General features: G+C 29.7%; 3 protein-coding genes across 3 annotated transcripts; 2 read left to right on the top strand and 1 right to left on the bottom strand.

Annotated features, from left to right (window-relative positions):
- Window positions 1-911: 911 nt before the first annotated feature.
- On the bottom strand, window positions 912-3,206 carry VNE69_06096 (uncharacterized protein; the record flags this gene model as incomplete). The annotated part of the gene is made up of 1 exon (XM_065473848.1): window positions 912-3,206. The coding sequence occupies one exon, from the start codon at window positions 3,204-3,206 to the stop codon at window positions 912-914; it is 2,295 nt and encodes a 764-aa protein (XP_065329920.1).
- A 2,728-nt stretch (window positions 3,207-5,934) lies between these two features.
- Window positions 5,935-6,918, top strand: VNE69_06097 (AP-2 complex subunit mu; the record flags this gene model as incomplete). Its single annotated transcript, XM_065473849.1, has 1 exon — window positions 5,935-6,918. One exon carries the CDS (start codon window positions 5,935-5,937, stop codon window positions 6,916-6,918), a length of 984 nt encoding a protein of 327 aa, XP_065329921.1.
- A 9,095-nt stretch (window positions 6,919-16,013) lies between these two features.
- VNE69_06098 (reverse transcriptase) lies at window positions 16,014-18,298 on the top strand (the record flags this gene model as incomplete). Its single annotated transcript, XM_065473850.1, has 5 exons — window positions 16,014-16,564; window positions 16,660-17,289; window positions 17,360-17,793; window positions 17,830-18,178; window positions 18,217-18,298. The coding sequence occupies 5 exons, from the start codon at window positions 16,014-16,016 to the stop codon at window positions 18,296-18,298; spliced, it is 2,046 nt and encodes a 681-aa protein (XP_065329922.1).
- Window positions 18,299-23,797: the final 5,499 nt, after the last annotated feature.

Consider the following 23,797-nt stretch of genomic DNA (forward strand, 5'->3'; position numbering starts at 1 on the left):
TCTAACTACAATACTTAATCTTTAAACCTTAAGTAGTAAAGACTGCGATAATAGGTTATATATATAATAACTTGTTGTTAGATCCAAATAAAAAACATGCGCAGTAGAATAGTTCTGTACAACGGGCAGTTTAGATTGTTCAAGAATTATAGTTCGAAGGTCGCTTATTGATCTTTTAGCTAAAGATTTTTGATTTATATTTCGAACTCATAAAAAAGCAATTATTACTTAATATTAGAAATCAAAATCACTAAAAGTATTTTATTTAAGTTTTTGGCGACTAAAATATATTTCTGCGTATAAAATAAAATCTCGAACTTTACTGTCAATCTACCAGAAGATATGATGACTATTAAATAACAAAAATTCAATTTTTTAATGAAACAGACAATCTTTGTTATGTTTATTAAGCAAATCATGCGTTTAATAAATTAACACGCCGGATTTTTTTTGATAAATAAAAAACACATAATAGAATTCAATGACCAAAAAAAATTCAATTTTAATTATACATTTAAGTATAAAAACAGAAGAATATTACCTGTTGCGTTACGATTTTCTCACAATATTATATAAATATTGTGTCTCTTTAAAGCTTTAAAATCAATTAAAGGTTTGTACTCAAGAGCTTTAATTACATACTATTAAACAAATTAAATTTTCCAAAGATTTCGTTCAACGATAATTTTATGTACTGATCGAATCATGTGATTTTTTGAATTTTGCATTATACAATATTACAAATATAGTTTTGTACGATTATATTTTTTTTGTATAACTTCTATTGTTAGTGTGTAACAATAAAACTCATATTTCTAGAATTACATGAGGTTTATGAATCCCTTATAAAATATACAAGTTTCTAGCCATTATTTTTTCTGTTTCAAATATAAATGTCATCATATATTTTATCATCTAGTTTTTTCTAACACCTTTAACAAATCGCTATTTAATGAAATACCAATTTCCCCGTTAATAATTTCTAATATATCATCCGTAGACAATTTTAAAAGAATTTTCTCTAATTTTTCTCCACAGTCTATTTTTAAACTTTGTTTGTTTTGTAAGCTACTTTCAAAGAATGTAACGAGCTCCTTTGTCAAATCTTTTTTACAAATTTTTTGTACATTTTTTGTAATATTGATTCTCAAGATCTTATAAAATTTTTCTTTTACTTCTTTTTTGTATTCATTTATCAAATCTTTATCAACAACATCAATCGTCTCTCTTAATTCATTGATGACTTTGTCATTTTTAAATATGTCTTCGATTTCTCTTACGCCCTCTTTTATTAATTCATTTTCGAATTTAGTACTTATATCATTGATATATAGTTTTTCCACTGATTTATTTAAAGCTTCCTTTTCAAATTTACTCAATCGAAAAGAGAATATCATTTTATTTAATTTATGTAGTCTCTCTTTTACTTTGTTTTTAAAATTTTGTAGGTCTACTTTTTTAAATGTTTTTTCTTCGATTTTGATTTGTATATCCTTAATATCCTTTTCCAGGCGTTTCAATTCTTCTTTTTTTGCATCTTCTCGCGAATTTGTTGCCAATTTTTCTAGGATAATATAATTATTTTGAGTAATTTCATCCTCATTAAATCCTAAAATAGTGAGAACTTCTTCTTTTAAAATGTAAAAACTATCATATAAAATTTCGCATGTGTTTTTTTTCATTCCTGTAACCAATGATGCTATATTAAATATATATTTCCAAATGCTCATCTTAAATTTTTCAATATGAACGAAATGATGCTTTAAAAATTCTTGATAAATCCGAATCAAATCAAAAGTTTGATTTTTTGATGATGTTATAGATACATTTTCTGAGAATTTTTCATTATTGTTTTTTGATTTCATAAGAATTCCTATTTTTTTCAAAGAACCAAAAAGTGATTCATCAATTATATCACTTTCATTTAAGTAAAATTCTGCTTCTAAAAATAAACATATTTTCATTATACAGATACTCCATTTACATTCGGAATCCGATAGTTTTTTCTGTATTTTTTTTATAAGTCGTTTCCGTTTAGTTTCGTCTAGTTGCCCATGCTCTATAATTTTTTTTGATTCACATTTTTCTATCAAACCTTGTTCTAACAACAGATGCACAAATATTATATTTAAAGAGCTTCCTGTTTTATTAAAAATCATATGTATAAGAAACTCTACTTTTCCATCCCTCTCTAATAACCTGTAAAACAATTCGACGCCTTTGAGATTTTCGCGATCTTGATCAGATGCATAAATTTTTTTAAAAAAATTCAGAAATGATGAACAACTATTATCTTTTAAAAGATAAAAATAAGGGTCGGAGCTGTGTGTAATGCATATTCTATCGTTTTCTATAATAATTTCGAATTTTGTATCTTTTAATTTTAGTGTATCAAAAGTACAAACTTCGAAATAAGAAAGGGTGCATATGTCAATATCATCAACATATGTAAACTTATACAAATCATGAAAATACATGCCAATTGTCTTGTCATATTCATTTTTATATTCCGTCTTTATCTCAACTAGCGGGAAAAGGTTTTCAACGCAAAGATCTTCAACATTTACATCGAAGAAATAGTAAATACTCTCTAAATTTATACAAAAACTTAAGTATCTCGCATCGTACTTCTTTATATATGTAATTGGTATAGCAGGATCAATACCCATGCAATTAAAATCAGGTCGGAAGAATTTTAACCGTGGGAACATTCTTTCACAAAGTACTCCTTGCTCAATTATATATTCATATATAATATCGTCACATTTCGTCAGATTCTTCCTGCCTTTATTAATTTTTTTTAGTTGTTTAATTATTTTTCTGAAAATCTGGTTATACTTATAGTCCCATTGTATATATTTTAAGATTATATAGTCTGGCCGATGACTGTATTGGTTGTATAACCACAACAACTTGTCTTCAAAAGTTCTAATTATTGTTTCAATAGATTGATCAATCATGGTTATTTTGAGTCTTTTGTATACATCTTTGTATGTATAATCATAATTTTTCATTAACGTTATTATATTAAGTTCGTTATGACATTCATCGACTTCCAATATTACTCTCAGATATCGTTTTTCTAAATTGATTGTAAGATAATCTTTAATTTTAATTTTATTTAAGAGCACGGAATTAAATAATTCAAATGCATACTTACTGGCTTGTACAAAAAAGAATGTGGAAATTATCTTTTTAATATCCATATGGGACTAACAAAATATTATTTTAATCAAAAATATTGATTTTTATGTAAGGAATGACATTTTTACGATTTATATATTTAAATACTTTGATGTTCCATACGCATGAAATTTACACTGTATTTTTAGTAGAGATCTTTAATAACATAAAATAAAATCTAATATATCATTTTTTTTGTTAGATGTTTGAAATTAATCTATATAAAAATAAAAGAATGTATAATTAAAAAGGTAATAATATTATACATGACAATTTACGTTTTTTAAATTCCATGACGATTTTGGTCATGTTTGAATTTTTATCAAATGTTTTAGGTTTTCATAGTATGTCCTAGATTTAACATCATTAAATTTAACAACTCATAATGTAAAGTTACATTGCTAGAGAAACAAACTTCTCTTGTGTCTTTACAATACTTGAATAATGTATATATATGTATACTGGATTTTTGTAGAGTGTTATATTATAATTTTAATTCCTTATTGTTGTTTTTATTTATCGGCATACAATAATATAAGCTGCTTAATAAAATGTTCCATCTTATTAAAGCCATGTATTTTAAAATGTAATTCCACTATCGTATCTAATGAATTATTGTCTATTTTGTGATTTTCATATTAAAAGACTTAACCAACCCCCTCGTAATATGTATTTTTTTTAATTAAATTATAATTCGTTGCTCCTATTTAAAAAATAAAAAAACTTGTAGAATTCCGCTTATATCTATTAAATCATAAAAATTTGTGCTTTTGATCTTTTATAGTTATAAATTTATGTCTAAATAGTTTATGAGGCCCTTTCCAAACAAATCTTTTAACCAGGACATTTATATCTAGAATGCTGGTTTCAGATTTAAAAAAATATTCCTTTTAGAAAGACTCTCAAAACATCCCGCATGACTTCTTAGCCACACAAAATGCTGTTGATATTACTTATGCTCGTATTATATTTAGATTTCTATCGAACGTGTCTCTTTCTTCAATATATATCATATTATTTATTACCTACAAAACATCATCACAGTCTAAATAATTAAAACAGTTTCAAATTTATAAATTGAGGCATGTTTTTTATGAGAATACCACTTTTTCTAACTTTTCTATTAAAATTTTGGTGCGTTCAATCGATAATATACCGATTAAATAATCCTTATTTCATTCATATTAACAAAAACTATCGAACAAATTAATTTAGAAGAATTTCAAATTCTGTTACAACAATTAATTTTACTTTTTTTCTTGCAAGTAAGAGGTAGGGAGAAACCTTACATAGGGACAAGAGGGATTTGGGTGTGATCCTCTTCTCTCTGATACTGCGAGATTCTTACTCACTAAAACTACTTCCATACAACTTGTCGGCGCAGCAAGCTCCGCTGTATCCATTGGGCTTTGGCTCTAGGAGAACACTCCCCATTTATAGCTCAAATCGCGTCCAGAGTGACCTCACAGCGGATATACTTAACGGGCATGGTTATCTATAACCCGAGGAGAGACATCATCGTACTTTCTCATAGGTCCCTACAATCATCTGTATTGCACACACGGGGTCTTACACGACCACATCACCAGCCCGGCGGTTTTATTGGGCTGCTTTGACCGCCAGTCTCCCACTAGTTTCGTCCACCGTGTTACAGAATCTTGTAGGATAGGGTCCACGAGACCTTCTAATGCCCTACTCGTCTAGTCTCTTAGTTAGCTCTAGGATCCCACTCTAGAGTACACCAGCCATGGCCTCCAACTAGGCCGTACCCATTAGATACTTTTATGTATCATTAAGTCACCAAAGGGTGATACTGTTTTATGGCTTTGAGGTGCGTTCCTACACTAGATGCTAATCCCCTTGTGGCTGAACACACACAAGTTTCATTGAATCAACTTAATGATTATCGTGGACATTTTCATCATCTGAGTTCTTCTAACTGCATCATAGAAAGTAGAAACAATTTTGGTGCCCCTAGGAATCGAACCCAGCCATTGCTCAATGGAAGCATTGCATTCTACCACTAAGCTAAGGGCACCTCAAATAATCTTACTGTTAGTAAATGATTTTTTAGTTGTAGTTATATATGATTTCCTACGTAATCACTTGGGATGGTATAGTGAAAAGGTTTCACAAATCTTATACCACAAGACTTGAAATCCCTAAGAAGGTAGAAGCGTACATCTAGATGATCACGCTAAAGAAGACGCTAGAAAGCATTTCTCTGGACTACCAAAGGAGAGGAGACGAAGCCGATGCGAAAGAACTATGGAAGATAGAAGCTAACTACAAGCAGGAGACGTTAACGCGAAACTTAATATTGTTTGGCCAGAAAATAAAATACATCAAACGTAATCCTATTAAATTATTTTATTTAGTTGTAGTTATTCTTCGCAAACTACAATTAGAAAATCTTCACGCTTAATGTATGTATGGTAGTAACTTCTAATTTATTTTTACTTTTTAATATACATTTACTGTGTAAATATTTCAAAATTAAATTTTACGCATTTAAAAACTAAATTATCTGCGACTGAAAGATTTAATTGTTGGATGTCTGGTGTAGTTTATATAAAGTTGATTTTATGAGTTTTATCATTAATTAGTAGAATGTAAATACAATATATTATTATATGCTACGTTAAAAAATCGTAAAACCAATATCTTGGGTTTTTATATTTGTTTGTTTATGTTTCGTATTGACAACAAAGTGTTTCGTATCTCTATAAAAAAAACAACACATTGTAAACAATGATTGAAGAAATATTTATAATTTTAAACAATGAAGTATTAATAGGGGACATCTCTTTGTATCCAAAAAATCCATTATATCCTACACACGTATGCAACAATAAACAGCTTACGCAGCTTAAATGCAATAATATTATATTAGCTATTTTATACAGCAATATTGATGTTTTTATCGTGAATTCATATCTGAATATTATAAAAAATAATTTAGAACAAAAAATTTGTATTTTGAATGCTAAAAATATATCAGATAATTATTTTCTAGTTAGAGAAATAATATCCGAAAAAATGATATGCGAAAATAAAATTCAAAATAAACTCCCGACTTTATCGACTAATGAAATATTTATTGATGTTATCGAGACATATAATGGTGTCTTAGGTAAGAATTATAGTACGTGTCAAATTTATGGATATTGTTTTCTAAAACCAAGATTTAACGAAGAAAATTTTTTAAAACTGATAATACAAAATAATAAAAATATAAATTTTCTATCAGATTATAAAATAACTGAAAGATTCAATAAATTAGAACTGGAACTTGATGTGTATGATAAAGATATACAATGTTTAAAATATAAAACCTCCGGAAAATTACCATTTAAATTTGAACCAATTAAAGATGGATATGTATTAGAAACAGAAGATATATTCTTTGATTTTCTTGAGGTTCATATTCCAATTTCTTCAAATAATTATAACATAAATGTCGAGACATCAAAAGGAGCTGCACAAATATCAGAAGAATGCGATGAACTCAGGTGGATATTTAAAAAACAAAAAATTGGGAAAGGGGTTTTAAAAGTTATAAGGAAAGATTTAAGTGATAAAAAATACCGAAATATTTATTTTAAATTTAAAATATCGAGAACTAATATAAATATATTAAATATTGAAAAGGCTGTGTGTATTGATAACCAATATGTTAATATTTGGATTAGATATGATGCCTGTAATTCTAAAATTGAATTTAGAGAGTATTAATAAAATCTTTACAATAATAATATATAATATCATAAAAATTATAATGATCAAAATGAAAACTTTTTTTTATATTACTACCGCAACCGTTTAGAACTGAACTTAGCAAGCTTGGTTTAATTTATGATGGTTATTTTTCTCGAGAATTTCTAGCAATTTAAAGAATGTATAAGTGGGCCTATGGTCTTATGACAGTCAAATAAGAGGTTACATGCGCCAGTTGATTCCTTATTGGCATTAAGGGGGGACATATTCTTTTGATTTTAAAAGAATGAATATTATGTTCATGAGAAGGAAACATGATTATTTCTAGTGCATACACATTTGTTAGTATTTTCTGGCCTCCTAGATAATTTAAGTATGGTTTTATGTCTATACCGGATCATCTAGTGTCAATTTTGGCTTATTTTAAGTATAGAATAAATTTATATCCCGAAATTAAACTGCTTTTTATGTTCATCCAAATCAAAAAACCAACCTCCAAGTATATTTTTACAAGATGTTTATCTCTAAAATTTTATAAAGGCATATCCTTAAAAACTTTGTATAAGTAAACAGTGTAATAATTAAGATGCATAGTTTCATTTTTGTGTGTAATATCCTAAAAGACGACATGTTATTTTAGTACAGGGTCAGGCCATCTTTAGTTACAGAAATTTACCAACAACATATAATGGCTTGTTCTAAATCTAAATCGAGCTTAATAATCTCATATTTCATTCGAAATTCTATCTTTTCAGATCAAATATGAGCACTTCGTGCAAGAACCCTTAGCTTGATTATTTCGTAAACACAGTAAAATACGTATAAATTAAAATTAATTCCATTTAAAAAAAATGCAGTATTTTGGACTAGTGATCATTTAGTAACTACAATTTTTTGATTTTACGGAATCAAAGAAAGACGACAAGATTTAAAAATTACATGTCTTGAGTTGGAATTTAAGTATTTCGATACAGTTTTATTTAAAGATAGTTAATTTTGTTATCACGTTAAAATATATGTATTTTCATAGAAGTTTACGCTCTCGGAATTTGTATTCTTATTACCAACCCATATTATTAAACAAAACATTAAATTTGCTAATTTTTTATAAAAAAATACATAGAGCGTTACAACTTTTCTTATGATGATGCGGCCTACTTAATAAAGAAGGCGAAGCCAAGGACTCGCAAAAATTTCAAGCACAAACGTTGGATCGTTAAATTTTTTTGTATAAATATGCTTAAACTAGTCGGAATGTAATCAGCGATGTCTCTTTAAACGTTAAATTTTATGCTTCTTCGAATTATTTATAGAATTAATTAAGAAACAAATTGATCTAAACAGTATAATGAGGTCTATTTGAGGCCTTAAGATCGTCCCTGATTTTATTACGCGCGTTTTTTTGTTTACTATTGTGATTTTAAACAGGAAAGAGTGCTTTATTGATACAAGATACTACATATTGGTAATTTTTCATAAAGCGGATTGTCGCAGTCTAATAAACGTTTGAAGATATAAAATAGATAGAATGTTTACATTTATTCATTGAAATAGATTATGTTTTTTTTGTTCATACGAAGTTTATGTTTATACTATAGTAGGTTTATCATATTTATACACAATATAAAAATATATGGAGAACGTTTAAATTTAATTTTGTATTTTAATTCGTAACGGTTTTAAATGTTATAAAATAAAAAAACAATTGCAAATTTTTTTAAATATTTTGGATAAAACGCAGAAGTAATATCAACAATCTATGAGAATTGTTCTCACATATAATTTTTCATAAGTTAGATAGACGTTATCACAGTAGAAATATTTTATACAAATATATCACAGTAGAATGTTTTATTTTCATAGATCACAAAATTAATAAGTTAAATTATGCAACAAACTGTTTCTGACATTAATATTTCATGTTTGTTTACATAAATTTAAAATTTAAACTTGGTAGGAACAATCGTTGCACTGGTAGACAAATTAAACATTGTTCGACAGAAGCTTGAACACTTTTGTGTCGATATTAAAAGTAAAATTTTGCAAAAACCCAAAATTTTTAAAACCTTTATTGTATCATCAGATTACACGATATAAAATTAAGTTGAAATTTATCTAGTTATGAGAATTGAAAAACAAAACCTATTTTAGTCATGTTAAGCATTATAATACCTTCTAGCAATGGGGAACAAGCCAGTTGGCTCTGATATGTCTCTTGTACGGAAAAATTCAATACGATCAATATGGACTTTCAAGTTGTTTATTCTCATTTTCCAACCCTTCCTTTAGAAATGTTTTTGTATAGTTTCAGTAGTCAATTAAATACGTCCAATTGTTGGAAGATGATTGGCCAGTTTTGGTGGGTTACGACACCCCTCGCTCAGTTTTTGACGTATCTCTTTTTATGTGGCTTTTATTAACTCTAAATTCATCTTTGTTGTTCATTGACTTCCCCTTGTAAGCGTCTTTCGATAGTATTTCTAATATTTTGTATCCGGAAAGCCATTTTGAGCTTAATTAATCCTTTCCAAGTAGATATATAGATCATCACGAGTACACAGCTTCTAGTTTTTCTTAAATATCAGCTTTTCCTTTAATTATATCTTTTTTGTTCTAACTGAGTTTTTGTTTGCTTTCTCAAGCAAGTGTTGTTTGGAATATCGTTTAAGAATAATTTCAAGTTTCTTATCTACTTCGATTCACATATGATGCCGATACTTCATTATTTACGGGAAGGTTCCGTAGGCACGATTAAAAGAAAGGTTGATAGCCAATGTTGCTTTTTTAAGAAAAGGCTCCAATCTCGTTCTCCATATAACGACATTCTTCTTAGCGCATTTCATAGAATTTGATTGATTCTTTTATCTGCACCTGTTGTCTGATGGTGATATGGGGAACCAAATCCCCAAATTTACAGTATATTTTTCCTGTAATGAAGATACTTCTTGGTTAACAGAAACAAAACCTGTTATCCGTCAAAATCTTTTCTGGTATTCCGTGTTTTCTTATAATTAGCTCTCCTACAGTGTAAAAAATTTCTTTTGAGATTTTGTTATTTAATATCTTAGTCTTTATCCATTTCGTGTAATGATAAATGGCTACAAAAACGGATTTCAATTCTGTAGTTTTGTACATTTACCCAGTAAATAAATTTTTCCGAGTTCGTTTGGTCTTTCTGAAAAAATTACTTTATTTGTTGTTTTAGTTCTTGGTTCCCTTGACGTAAGACATATTGCGCATTGTGAGCAAAAATTTTCTAGATCTCTATGCATGTTCTTACGCGTAATTTTAGGAAATCATAAATTTCAGGTGTTTGTGGAGCCATGGTCCAAAATATTATTGTGTTCTTTCAGAATATTGTTACTATCCTCTACACTTATTATTTTTGTATTTACGTTATTCATTTCTTTTTTATGACTGAATCTGCTTAATCCGTCTGCTATATTATCATCTCCCTTTACGTGTTCTATTTTGAAATCGTATTCGGCAAGTTTTAATGACCATCTTAATAGTCGGCTGGATTGGTCTTTGTTTGCATGAGGTAGATAAGTGCTTCGAGATTAGTTCTAAAAGTAAATTTTTTCCCAATGGGTGATGTAGAAAGTGACCTATTCCTTTTATAAAGCCCAATAATTTTTGTCCGCTAATGAATAATTTTGACATTTATCAAGTCTTTTTCTGTATGCCGCGAACATTTTTTCATCGCCCTTTTCGTTCTCTTGTAATAAGACAGCACCTATTCCCGAATCTGAGGCATCCGTCTTGAGTATGAATTGCTTCTGAAAATCGGTCTAAGTCCTAATTGTGCTTTCCCCATCACCAATTTTGTATTATTAAATGATTCTATTTGTTTTAGTTTAGATGGATTTTTAATTTGATTTTAATTTTTCTTTTTTCAATATGTCGTATAGCAGCACTGTAAGGGTTGCTATATCTTTTATAAAGTCTCTGCAATAATTAACGCTACCTAAGAACTTCCTATTTCCTCTATGTAGTAGGTGTTGGGTAGGAGTTTATTTGACTGATTCTTATTGGATCAACTTTTATTTATGCGCTTCTTATGATGTTTTCTAAAATTTTAATTTCATTTTTATAGAACTTACATTTTTAAAAATTAAGTGATAACCCAGCAGCTCAAATTTTTCCCCAACGCTATTTATAAGTGTTTATCGTGGTCGTCCTTGGCTTTATTATATATAATGATACCATCTAAATAAGGGATTATAAAGTTTCTGTTTTCGCATCTGAAAATATTGTCCATTGCACGCTGAAATGTGGCCGGAGCATTGCAAAGTCAAACGGCAACCTATTGTATTCGTATAAACGACCCCTAAATGAAAAGGTCGTTTTCTCTTTGTTTTTTTTTCCATAGGTAAATGTTGGAATCCACTTGTAGCGTCTAAGATTATAAAACATGAAGCTTTACAACAACTATCTAAATTTCGTCAATTCTAGGGGACATATATGAGTCCTTGATTGTTATGGGATTTAATCCCTATAATCTTTACACATTCTCCAAGTTTTATTGGGGTTCGGAACCATGACTATCCTACTGCACCAGCGGCTTTTACTATCTCTAATTATTCCCTGCTAAAGTAATTTCGGAATTTCTTGATAATTATGTACTCTTGTGCAACCGGTATCCTACATTTCTGTGGCAAATTGTTATTTTGCAACTAACTTCTACGCTATGTTTACCAGCTGTAGATAGATTAAATTCTCTTATTTCTGTCTTAAATAAATCTATATATACTTCCTCTATTTTTGATTTCATTAGATCGTTACAGTATTTAACTTTTTGTTTAGCATTTGGAGACATTTCTGTAAATATCTCGGTGACTAATTTCAAGTTTCTTTTTATAACTTCGAATCCTAGAAATCATGTATCTTGTAATATTAGTGGCGAGGTTGTGATGGTTTTATTTTTTTATTGTTATGGTATAATTTTTAGTTGCCCAACAATTTTATATGTGTTATTTTGTGCTCCCTTAACGATGTCCAAATATGTGTTAATATGTTTATGTAGATGTTTCGGGATATCGATATATCTTGTAAGTGATACATCTTCGTTCGTATCTATTAAAACGCTTTTCTTTTTATTATATACATAACCTTCTATAAAAAAGGATTGTCTTTGTTAATAACTCTGCATAAGGAATAATAAATACCATAATTGATTTTTTTGTTTAGTTTCGCTTCTTCTTCTACTATATTTGCATTGCTAGGATATTTTCTTCTTTTATCCTCGATAAATTTCGTCAATTTATTGGATTCTTTAATAGCATGAGATCCTTTTCCATGTACGATAAAATACTTTTTGTTTTTAAAGAGTTTCCTGCTTGGTTTTCTCCGTTAAACGGTCCCTTGCTGTTTTTGCTGTTTCTAGATGGCCCTTTGCCATATTTTTCTTTGTTAGTTGGCTCATTGCCATAGCTATAAGTGTTAACTGTGTTATTTCCGCAATCTTCTACTTTTATCAACATTTTGTCCATGTGAGCTATCCAAGATATTTCTTCTGCCATCTGAATTGAGTCTTCCCATGTTTCAGCAGATTTTGAGGCTTGGAATAACAATGGCTTAATCAGGATTGGTGATTCATTTATGCTCATTTTGCACAATGCATTTAAATATGTTTAATTTCTTCCCGAGATAAAAATTGCTTGTGTTAGCATTTTGGAAAAATCTTCCTTTGTTTTTGGGATGACGAGAAAGAGGAATCTGCCTAAAAAAATATCATCGTCCTTGCTTGCACTAAATCTGACTTTTACAATTTTTACAAAGTCTTCTAGACGTATAGACTTTATCTTTTCAGAAAAAATTTGTGATCTCAGGATAAAGCTTCCCCTTTCATTTTAAAATTAAAGCTTTTTTTATTTCTTGCTCTGTCCATTTAGAGACAACCCCCAACAACATGATATTCTCAACCAAGTGTTAACATCTTCATTTGGCTCCCGCGAAAAATAATTGGCATTTTTGTAGTTGTCTCCATGTCAAGTTGTTAATTCTTATTTTTCATCCCCTCTTTTGGAAATGTTTTGATATAGTTTTAGTAGCCAATCAAATACGTCCAATTGTTCGAAAGATGATTTGCCAGTTTTGATGGGCTACGACATAAACTATCTTATTAACATTATTCACGATACGGCGAAAATTAGCCTTACGAAATTCTATTAGCTGACAATGATGTATGTTTATCCTTACAGGAAAACAAGACCTAACTTTTTAATATCGAGTCCATAATATATGTGTTAGAAATAATGTGTAGAGGTATTGATTTAAAAAGGTATGTTTTTTATGAAGTGAAATTTGCACAAAAGTATATTTAAATCAGACTATTTCTGCATTAGACAAAGCAGTGGTGCGGTCTTTTATGCATTCTAAAGTATGTTGATTATTTAGACTTTCGGAAATATCGTAATTAACAAATAATTTTATTAGCATATCTTGTATTTTAAAACCTCGGCTCTTGTTTTGTAGCATTTCAACGATATATACATTATTAACATTTAGCTTATGAAAATGTATCATTTTGTAAGTTCAACCCCCCTTAATATGTATGAATACTTTTGTCATTTTGCTAATACTATATCTAAGATAGTGTCACATGACATTTTTTCAGACCCTCTAAGATAGTAGAGGAGCCATAAATATTAATTCTATAGTTAGAACTGTCAAATGACTGAGACGACATTGTTTAAAATGACTAATTGCATACAAATAATGGACAGAAGACAAAGTATTTAGAATAGCTACAACACTCAAATATGCTAATATCTATAATTCATAAAGTTCCAGCCATTTCTTGAAATAGTTGGCAGGGTGGGAAAATAAAACTATAAAAAGATCTATTTTTAATCCTGACACCGATGATGAAAAAAATTAGCATAAAGAACGTTAATAAAAACATTGGATCATGAATATTATACGACAAATACATAAAAAATGACCATTTGGCAGACCAGTATAAAAAACTGATTATGTAACGATTTAAACTGGAAACAGACGAAACCCCAGTTCAATAGAAGACTGTGGCTTCTATATTTATCTTTAAACATGATTTCACAAGATAATCTTGCGTACTTCTTTTTTCATACCTTCATTTTTTTATGAATAATTTGCTTGACCCAGTATGATTTACATGTTGAGTATGAATTCTTAAGTATGGATTCCCAAAATTAAGAAAATAATTTTCTGTATAATGTTCAAAGCCTGATATTTCCTGGATTTTTTTGTAGGCAGCCCTTTAGTTGCTGTATATAATAGTCCCCCTTCACAAACAGTTTTAATATTATGTAACAAAGTTTCACAAGTTCTATTATTTACAACTTCCATGTATCCTTGTGGCGGTATAAAGCTTACATTAACAATACCGAATACCCACACTTGATAATTTTAAACCTTATCAACATGATATTTCTGCGTGTGGCAATATGCAAAGTCGCCCACTAGGCATACAATTCCTATTAGTTCTCACAAAATAAGATCTATAAATAAGTGTTCTGAAATAAAATACATAATTTAGAGTATATCGTGAAGTCGATTTTTCGATTGATGTCATAACTATTGAAATCTGTCATTATATTTTTCTTTTCCAACCACATAATTATGACGGCCAAACGTCAGATAGACTCAATTTATAATCGTAAAAAAAAGAATTGGTGGGTATGCTATAAGTCGACAATTTTTTTAAACATTTAGAATTATTTAAACCAAAAGTTCTTTCACAAATTGCATTTTTATTGGCTCTCGTAGACATATATTTACGTTACAAACAGTAAGTAATAAGTTCTTTCTTCTTAGAATCTTGATTAAAAAACCTAATTCATAGGTCTTAATGACAAAAGTTGTTCCAATCTTGAAGTTCTATTTCTTATTTTTTTGAGTAAAATAAAAAATATTTTTATGGGTATTATACGACGTAATATGTCGTATAATACCCATGATCCAAAACATTAATTATGAATATATTTTAGAAACAACGAGCAGCCAGGGAGGCAGCTCGTATCACAATGGCGACAACGCTAAATCCAATGATAATATAGAGGGTATTATCAAGAAGTTAGCAAGGATTCTAACTATAGAAAAATTTTAAAAATTTAAAGGTACTAGAAGATTAAATCCAAAAGAATATATTACACGACTTACAGAAGTAGAGGGTACAGACACACGAACAAATATACAAAATTAATAAAACCAAACTTGATTTTGAAGCTTTATCATGGTTGAAGCTAAAAAAGCATCGAGATTACAGATTTAGAAAGTTTTATTAAAGAATTCAAAGAGGAATATCTTCCAGCAGAAGAAGCCGATGACAATGAGAAATCATTCTGGGACCTGATACTTAAAAGCCCAAGTTTTCAAGATATAATTACATATTGTGGTATTCATCGCCGAGGAAGTAATTAAAAGATTTTTATTTTGGTTCCCAATCTTCCTTTCCATCTTTTCGTGCCCTTATCTGGATAAAATTTTAAAATAAATGTTGGAGGAAAAGTTGGACGGATTTTGAGGAAAGATTTGCAAAAATATTTTTTTACGATATTTTTATATTATACATATATATATATATGTCAGGCTGCAGACCTGCACTGACGATACGGCTTCCAGTTAAACAATAATAATTGGACCTGTCAAACATCTCGAAGTAGTGTAAACAAACATTGAACATTTGACATGCACAAACTAAAAGTAGGAAAAGTGCATGTCACATGAAGTACTACTACTTTAGTAGAACTTTGGTTTCTTGTTTGTTTGTTTACATCTCAAAGAGTTTGACAGTTAATCTAATTAACTATTTAAACGGAATTTACCCCAAACCCACAATTCCGATGAGCAACAAAAAAGATAACAACTTAAATAAATATGTTAACTTAGACTCACCCTCTTCTACTTCGGATCAGGCTACATGCCGGATCACAAATGGCGACAACGAAGAGATTTGTAAAGAAGAAAATATGGATTCAATACTCTTAAAATTAAAAAATTTAATGTCAATGGAAAAGTAAATAACTTTTCAAGGACTAAAAACTGAAGATCCAAAGACATTTTTAGGGCAATTCTTAGAATATGAGAAGCAATGGCCTCAGAGCACCCTATATGCAAAAGCGACTTCAATGCTTAAGGGAAAAGCCGAACTATGGTTTAGAGCGAACGAAGAATCGATGCTCACATATAAGCAATTTGTTGAAAATTTTAAACGTAATTTTATTAAAAGAGAATCAGAAATAGATAAAACTGAAAAGTTCTGGGACCTAATCAGGGAAGGCCCAATTCATCCAGATATGCTGTCATACAGTTACAGCCTACATATATACGCTGGAAAATCAGAATCCTTATTTAAAAGAAGTAAAGAGAAACTCAGAGATTTATTAGATGACGAATACCTACGCGATGGTATAGAAAGATGTCATGATTGGAACGAGTTAGAGGAATTCATGAAATTAAAAGAAGAAAGATTGAATAAAAAAATTCGAATCTTCTATAAAAAACAATTTAAAAATAAAAATGAATATAAAAATAAAAATGAATATAAAAGTAGTGAAATGAAAATAGACTACAGGGGTAACGAGACAAGAGTCAGCCCCGATTCAAAGCCTTATAAAAAAGAATTATTTAAAAAGAATGAGCAAAAGAAAGCTCTATTATCTCAGCAAAACTACTTAAAGTAAATGATCGAAGACCAAGAGTAAAATTAAATTTTGAAGATCAAGTTATAGTAGCATTATTGGACTCCGGGGCTAACGTATCAGTTATACGTAGAAAAGAAGCGGAAGAGCTGAGTGATGAATTTCTAAAGGAAAAAGGAGAAATAAAAGGTTTTAATGGAACAAGCAGAGTGATAGGCTCATGTAAACTTAAAATAAAACCAAATAATCGCTCAGGAGCGGAAACAATTACCTTATTAGTGGTGAATGATATGGAGGAAGCGATAATTCTTGGAATAGAAGAAATCGAAAAATTAAATATGATAGACTATATCCCAATAAACCAAAAGAAAGTCGGTAAAAAAAGATCAATACCTAAGAAAAAAAGGATTGTATTAAACGCGGAAGTTACTACAAAGAAGGAAGATAGTAACCCGGATTTGAATGAATTAATTAAGAACATCAAATGTGAAAACACACTGTTAAGAAAGAAGTATACACACACTCTTGAAAAATATACTAAACTATTCTCTGATGATAATTCTTTAAATAATATCGAGATCGAACACGCGATCGAATTAGTAAATGGAGCTACTATGTCTCCATGCCCAAAGTATAAAAGATCCCCGGAAGAACACAAGATCATTCGAGAAGAAGTTAAGAAATTCATTGAAAAGGGCATAATTGAGGAGAGTGAAAGTCAGTATATATCACCAGTGGTACTAGTAAAAAAAAAAGGATGGAGGTATTAGGTTTTGTATAGACTTTCGACGATTGAATAAAATAACAATACCATATGAATATCCGATACCAAGGATTGATGAGACCCTGGATCAACTACAAGGGGCTAAAATATTCAGCACAATGGACGTTGAATCGGCATATAACCAGATATCTGTAAGGCAAGAAGATAGATTTAAGACTGCTTTTTACACACGAGAAGGAATCTATCAATGGAGAAAAATGCCTTTCGGGTTAATTAATGCACCCTTCACATTTCAAAAGATCATGAATAAGTACTTTGCGAAATATATGCATAAATTTGTAACAATATACTTAGATGATATTTTAGTATATTCAAACGATCATGATAGCCATCTACAACATTTAGAGACTATTCTGAGTATTATTAAGAAGGTAGGGCTGAAACTAAATAAGAAAAAATGGCTATTTGTACAGGAAAGTGTGGAATTTCTTGGATTTAGTGTGTGCAACGGAGAGATTTCAATACCTTTGCAGCAAAAGATGCGTTCAATCAATTGGCCCTAACCGAAGACAAGAAGAGATGTCAGGGCTTTTAATGGATATTCTTCATTTTTTAGCAAGTTTATTAATAATTACGCAGATAAAATGAATCCATTATACGATACGATTAAAGGAGCTAAAAATTCAAAACTGAAAATGACAGAAGAAGCTTTGCAAGCATTTAATAATATGAAAAAAGAAATCGCCAATGCATCTGGCTTGAAACTACCAGGTTTTAGAAAGAAATTTTACTTATATACAGATGCATCGAATTTGGCATTGGGAGCAGTATTACAACAAGAAGATGAACATGGAGAATTGAGACCCATTATATGCATCTCAAGAACTTTGAGCCCAGCAGAAATTAACTACACGGTAACAGAAAAGGAGTGCCTAGGTGTAGTATGGGGAGTTAAAAAACTACGAGTTTATCTAACACAACAGTTTATAATAAGGACGGATCATCAAGCATTAAAATGGCTACTAAATCTAAAAGAGGCTACAGGTAGACTAATGAGATGGATATTGACCTTACAAGAGTATAAATATATAATTGAATACATACCTGGAGAAGAAAATGTAATGGCCGATGCACTCAGTAGAATTGTGATGATAGCATCAAATACTCAAGAAGAGGAAAAGCTATCCGCCGACGAGAAGGTTCGAGTAATACTAAAAAGTCATCACGAGTGCGGACATGGCGGTGTTGATGCAACATACGTACTCACATTGAGAGAAAAAAAATGGAAAGGCATGTATAAGGACGTGATCGAAACGATAAGAAGATGTAACATATGTAATCGACATTCACGTGGAGCCACTAATTTACAGAAAATCAGACTTCCACTGATGAATCCCCTGGATAGAATAGGGATAGACCTAGTAGGTCCTCTACCGAAAAGTTATAATGGAAATAGATACGTAGTAATCGCAACGGATTATGTAACTAGATGGTGCGAAGCAGAAGCGATAAAATCTAAATCTACAAATGTAATTGCTTTATTTATACTAAAGAAGATAATTTGCCAACATGGACCCCCTAAGGAAATATTGTCTGATCAAGGGACGGAATTCACGAGTAGATTAATAAAAACTATATGTGGCATGATGAATTGTAAGAAATCGTTTACTTCAAGTTACAACCCGAAATGTAATGGGTTGGCAGAGCGTACTAATCAACCCCTAATAGGTAAACTAGCTAAATTAGTTGATGGTAGGTGGAAACAGTGGGATGAATACCTCCCCTATGCGATATTTGCTTACCGAATATCTCCAAGAAAACAATCTAAAAGGTCGCCGTATGAACTTTTATATGGGAGATTACCAAATTCGTTTCTAGAGGCTAAGATAGATGATAATATCCTTGAAGATAATGGCCTTATAGTTGAGAGATTGAACGAATTTCGTAAATTAATGATAAATGAAGAAAAAGAAATACGTGCAAAAGAAATAACAAAGGTTAAAAAAGGTAGAAGCCCTGACGATATTGAAGAAAATGATTACGTAAGAAGGAAAAAACTGTTAACTGAAAAAGAGAATAAGTTAGATGCAAACTTTGATGGAATCTATAAAGTCATAAAAAAAGGGAAGAATGGAAACTATGAAATTGAAGGTTTAAATGGAATGCGATACTCAGTGAATCGAAAAGACTTAATGAAAATTGAAGAGTCAGATCCAATAGATTGGATTTTTTCGAAGGAGGGGAGAGTGTCAGGCTGCAGACCTGCACTGACGATACGGCTTCCAGTTAAACAATAATAATTGGACCTGTCAAACATCTCGAAGTAGTGTAAACAAACATTGAACATTTGACATGCACAAACTAAAAGTAGGAAAAGTGCATGTCACATGAAGTACTACTACTTTAGTAGAACTTTGGTTTCTTGTTTGTTTGTTTACATCTCAAAGAGTTTGACAGTTAATCTAATTAACTATTTAAACGGAATTTACCCCAAACCCACAATTCCGATGAGCAACAAAAAAGATAACAACTTAAATAAATATGTTAACTTAGACTCACCCTCTTCTACTTCGGATCAGGCTACATGCCGGATCACAATATATATACATGTACTCATAACAATCTCAAAACGAGAGGAAAAGGGGCAACCCGAATTTTTGGCCTAAGGCTAAAAAGTCGGCTTTTAAACTTAAAAAAATAAAATAAATACAAAAACCTAAAGAACTAATGCTAATTTAATGATGTAAAGTGTATTCAAGAGTAAGGGGAAGTTGGACACAATAATCAAGACGCCTTTAGTTTAAAAAGTGGATACAATATCAAATATATATATTTTAAACAATTTTCATTTACTTTAAAGGACTTGTAATAAGCGCGTAGAATTTTTTGCCTGCTTTTCAAATGCTCCACATGTAATCTTTCTCCAAAAAATTCCAAGACTGAGTTTGCTACTTTAAAAGATTATAAGGCGACCTATGAAATTCTTCTAAACTATTCGTAATTTTTGGTAACTTATTTAATGTTCGTTCTTAAACATTCCAAGATAAAATCTCTGCTTCGTCGATGTCAATATAATTTTTAAATACAGATCCTAAAATTGTGCATATCTCTTTCTATCACTCCTTGACATAAGCTTTTCTTTAATTAAATTATAATAATTTAGAACCTCATCGGGTTTAACGGATCTTAACGCTAAAATACTTCTTATATTCATTTTAAATTCAATATCATTTTGATATAATGTGCTCATTTTCATCACTTGCACTTTCCTATAAATAATCTGAGAAAAATGAAAGTTGCACCCATAGTAACTGCGGCAGGAAAAGCTTTTGAAAAGCTTTTCTTAGTGCTAATTCGAAATCTAACTTAAAGCATTTAAGCCTAAACTTGGATGCTTTTCTAATTTAAAATCACATATTTTCTTAATGAAGCCTCATTTTTTTAACATTAGTATTGTTATGACCTTCAGCCATGTGTGGTATTAACCACATGAGATTATTGACATCACAACGAATTTTCTAGAAATTATTTTTGTATAAATAAAAATAATTCGTTTAGAGGCAATTATTTCAAGAAGAATGAACAACAACAAAAACAACAATAAATATGACAGCAACTACAAAACTTAAATTAAACAAAATTATAAAGCTATAACAAATATAGTAGAGAGTTTTCTCAGTACGGGGAAGGTCCCACTGAGAAATACCACATTGAATTCAATAAGAAAATCTCAAGAGAAACAATCTACATATGAGATGCATCAAGATAGATATTATAAATTTGAATATACGATTAAAGGCACTAATATAAATATTAAGGAAAAAATTTACAAAATAAAAAATATAAAAAAAGAATGTAACTTTCAGCATTTAGAAAAGTTCGAAAAAATTGCAAAAAGCAATAGTTGGACAGACCAACAAATGGCCTTAGTATAAAAAAGTCTACTTGACGACGATATAAAACATAACTTATCCGATGAAAGTTATATAAAATTGAGAAAGGAATTAAATGAAATTATCTACCTGAAATATGAAATAAAATTATTATGTAAAAGATTGGAAATTATTAAACAGGTAAATTTTTAACCATTGAAGAATATTACAATGAAATTGATCAAAAGATTACCCTTTTAAGTAACGTTAACAATTATAGCAGTAAAGAGAGAGAAAGAAAAAAGAATGAGATCTTCGAAAATGGATTAGGAGAATTTACTAGTTTAGAATTGCTGAAACAGAATTTAGAAGGAGAATCTTTAAAAAATATTATAGGATATTAAAAAAAAATAGAAGAAGGAATCGTAATCCAAACCGAGATAAAGAATCTAAACATTTATGAAAAATTGAGAGAAGGTAATCACAATAAGGTATATAATGAAGGAAATATCAATCATAACAAGTGGTGTTCGATACATAAATCTCGATCACACAACACTCGAGAATGTTTTTTAAATCTAAAACAAAATAATTAAATAACAGAGAAGATAATAGTAAACAAACATATAATGAAACAAGGAATCTAATTATAAACGAAGAAAAATGTAAAACCTTAGAGAATATTACGATTGAAGAAGAGTTCGATAACAACAAAATCAATCTAATTATTGACACTGGTTCGAATTACAATTACGTCAATGAAGAAAGTGTTAATAAATATAAATTAACAGTTGAAGAAACTAAACCCATACTATTAACATTCAGGGGAGGAAAGAACGAAACTAGCAAAAAGAAAATTACACTAAATGTTAAAATTGCAAAAGGTCAATTTTTAGTAGATTTTTATGTTCTTCAAGAATTACTCGTACCTTTTATTTTAGGAAATGAATTTTTAGTGAATAATAGTTGCATGATCAATTATAAAAAAAGAATAGTTAGTATTAATGAGGATAACATAGTAGCAATGAAGGGAAGTGAAAGAACTACAGAAGAGCTATTAAATGATCAACTTAGTGAAAAGGTTTGTCTGTCAATTATTCAGGATTATCCGGAGTTGAATAAAGTTTTAAAGTTTTACATGGCCCCAAATTGTAAATTCTCAAGTATAAAAGCACCATGTTGCAAATTTTTTATTAAGAATAATAATAAAGTTATACAGTCTAAAGGATACCCTGTACCTGTTAAATATGTACAACAAGGCCGTGAAGAAATAAACAGATTACTTAGGGAAGGTATAATCGAGGAAAGTAATTCGTTATTTACTAGTCCGGCATTCTTTATAAAAAAGAAAAATAATGACTTACGACTAGTTGTAGATTATAAAAAGATAAATGAAATGTTGGAAAATGATCCTTGGGTGTTGCCTAAAATAGATGACTGTTTATTAGAAATGGGGAAAATCAATATTTTTCGCAGTTGGACCTACAAAACGGATTCAACCAAATAAAAATTGAAGAACCGAGTCAAAAATACACCGCTTTTATGTTACTAGGACAGCAATATGAGTACAAAAGAGTCCCCTTCGGTATTAAGCCCGGACCTAAACTATTTCAACGATATATTTCAACCATACTTTCAGAGATACCAAATTTATTCGTATACATTGATGATATTGTTATATTTAGCAATACAAAAGAAGAGCATCAGAAAATACTACTTAGAACATTACAAACATTACAAAAAAGTGAAGTCAAAATAAATTTTGAAAAGTCAAAGTTTTTTGTCCAAGAAATAGACGTACTAGGATTTAAGGTAAACGAAAAGGGAATATTTCCTAATACTAATTGTCTAAACAATAAAATTTTCAGTCAAGAAATAAGAACTAAAAGAGATATTCAAAGGTTGATAAGTGTAATAAATTGGTATCGGAGATTTATTCCAAATTTGTCTACAAGAGTAAAGGATATTACCAACTTATTAAAAAACGATAAAAAAATGTTTTCTCAACACAAATGAAATAAACAATTGAAAAGATAAAAAATGAGATTAAAACAAATGCAAAAATCGAATACCCTGATTATAAAAAGAAGTTTATATTAGAGACAGATGCCTCTGACACAGGAATTGGAAGCGTGTTGAGTGGGAAAGAAAGAGTTATAAGTTATTACTCGAAAAGGCTTCATGCCGCAGAATTGAACTATAGTATAGTAGAAAAGGAATATCTTGCTATGCAACTGTCCATGATTCATTTTAAGAAAATAATACAAGGGACTTACGTAGAAATATACACCGATAGTCATAACTGTACATTTGATAACAAGAGTTCTGCATCAAGAATAAACAGATGGAAACTCTAATGGACGAATACAATTATTAAACATACCACATAAAAGGAGAAATAAATGTTGTTGCAAATGTTTTATTCAGATGTTTATATTCAAGTATAGATGATATAAAAATAATATGAGCAAGAAGTAAATAATGCTAGACTTTAAAGTTGACAATAAAATACAATTTGACAACAAAGGAAAGATAATTATAGACAATAACAAATCCGAAGAATTTTTAAAAACAATACATGAGTTGGGAGGACATAGAGGAATTACCTGTATGTATTATAATATATAGAATTATTTATATATAAAAAACATTGTTAAGAAAATACATCAAGTTGT

The sequence above is a fragment of the Vairimorpha necatrix genome, chromosome 6, assembly GCF_036630325.1.
Source record: "Vairimorpha necatrix chromosome 6, complete sequence".
Taxonomy (NCBI): Eukaryota; Fungi; Microsporidia; family Nosematidae; genus Vairimorpha; species Vairimorpha necatrix.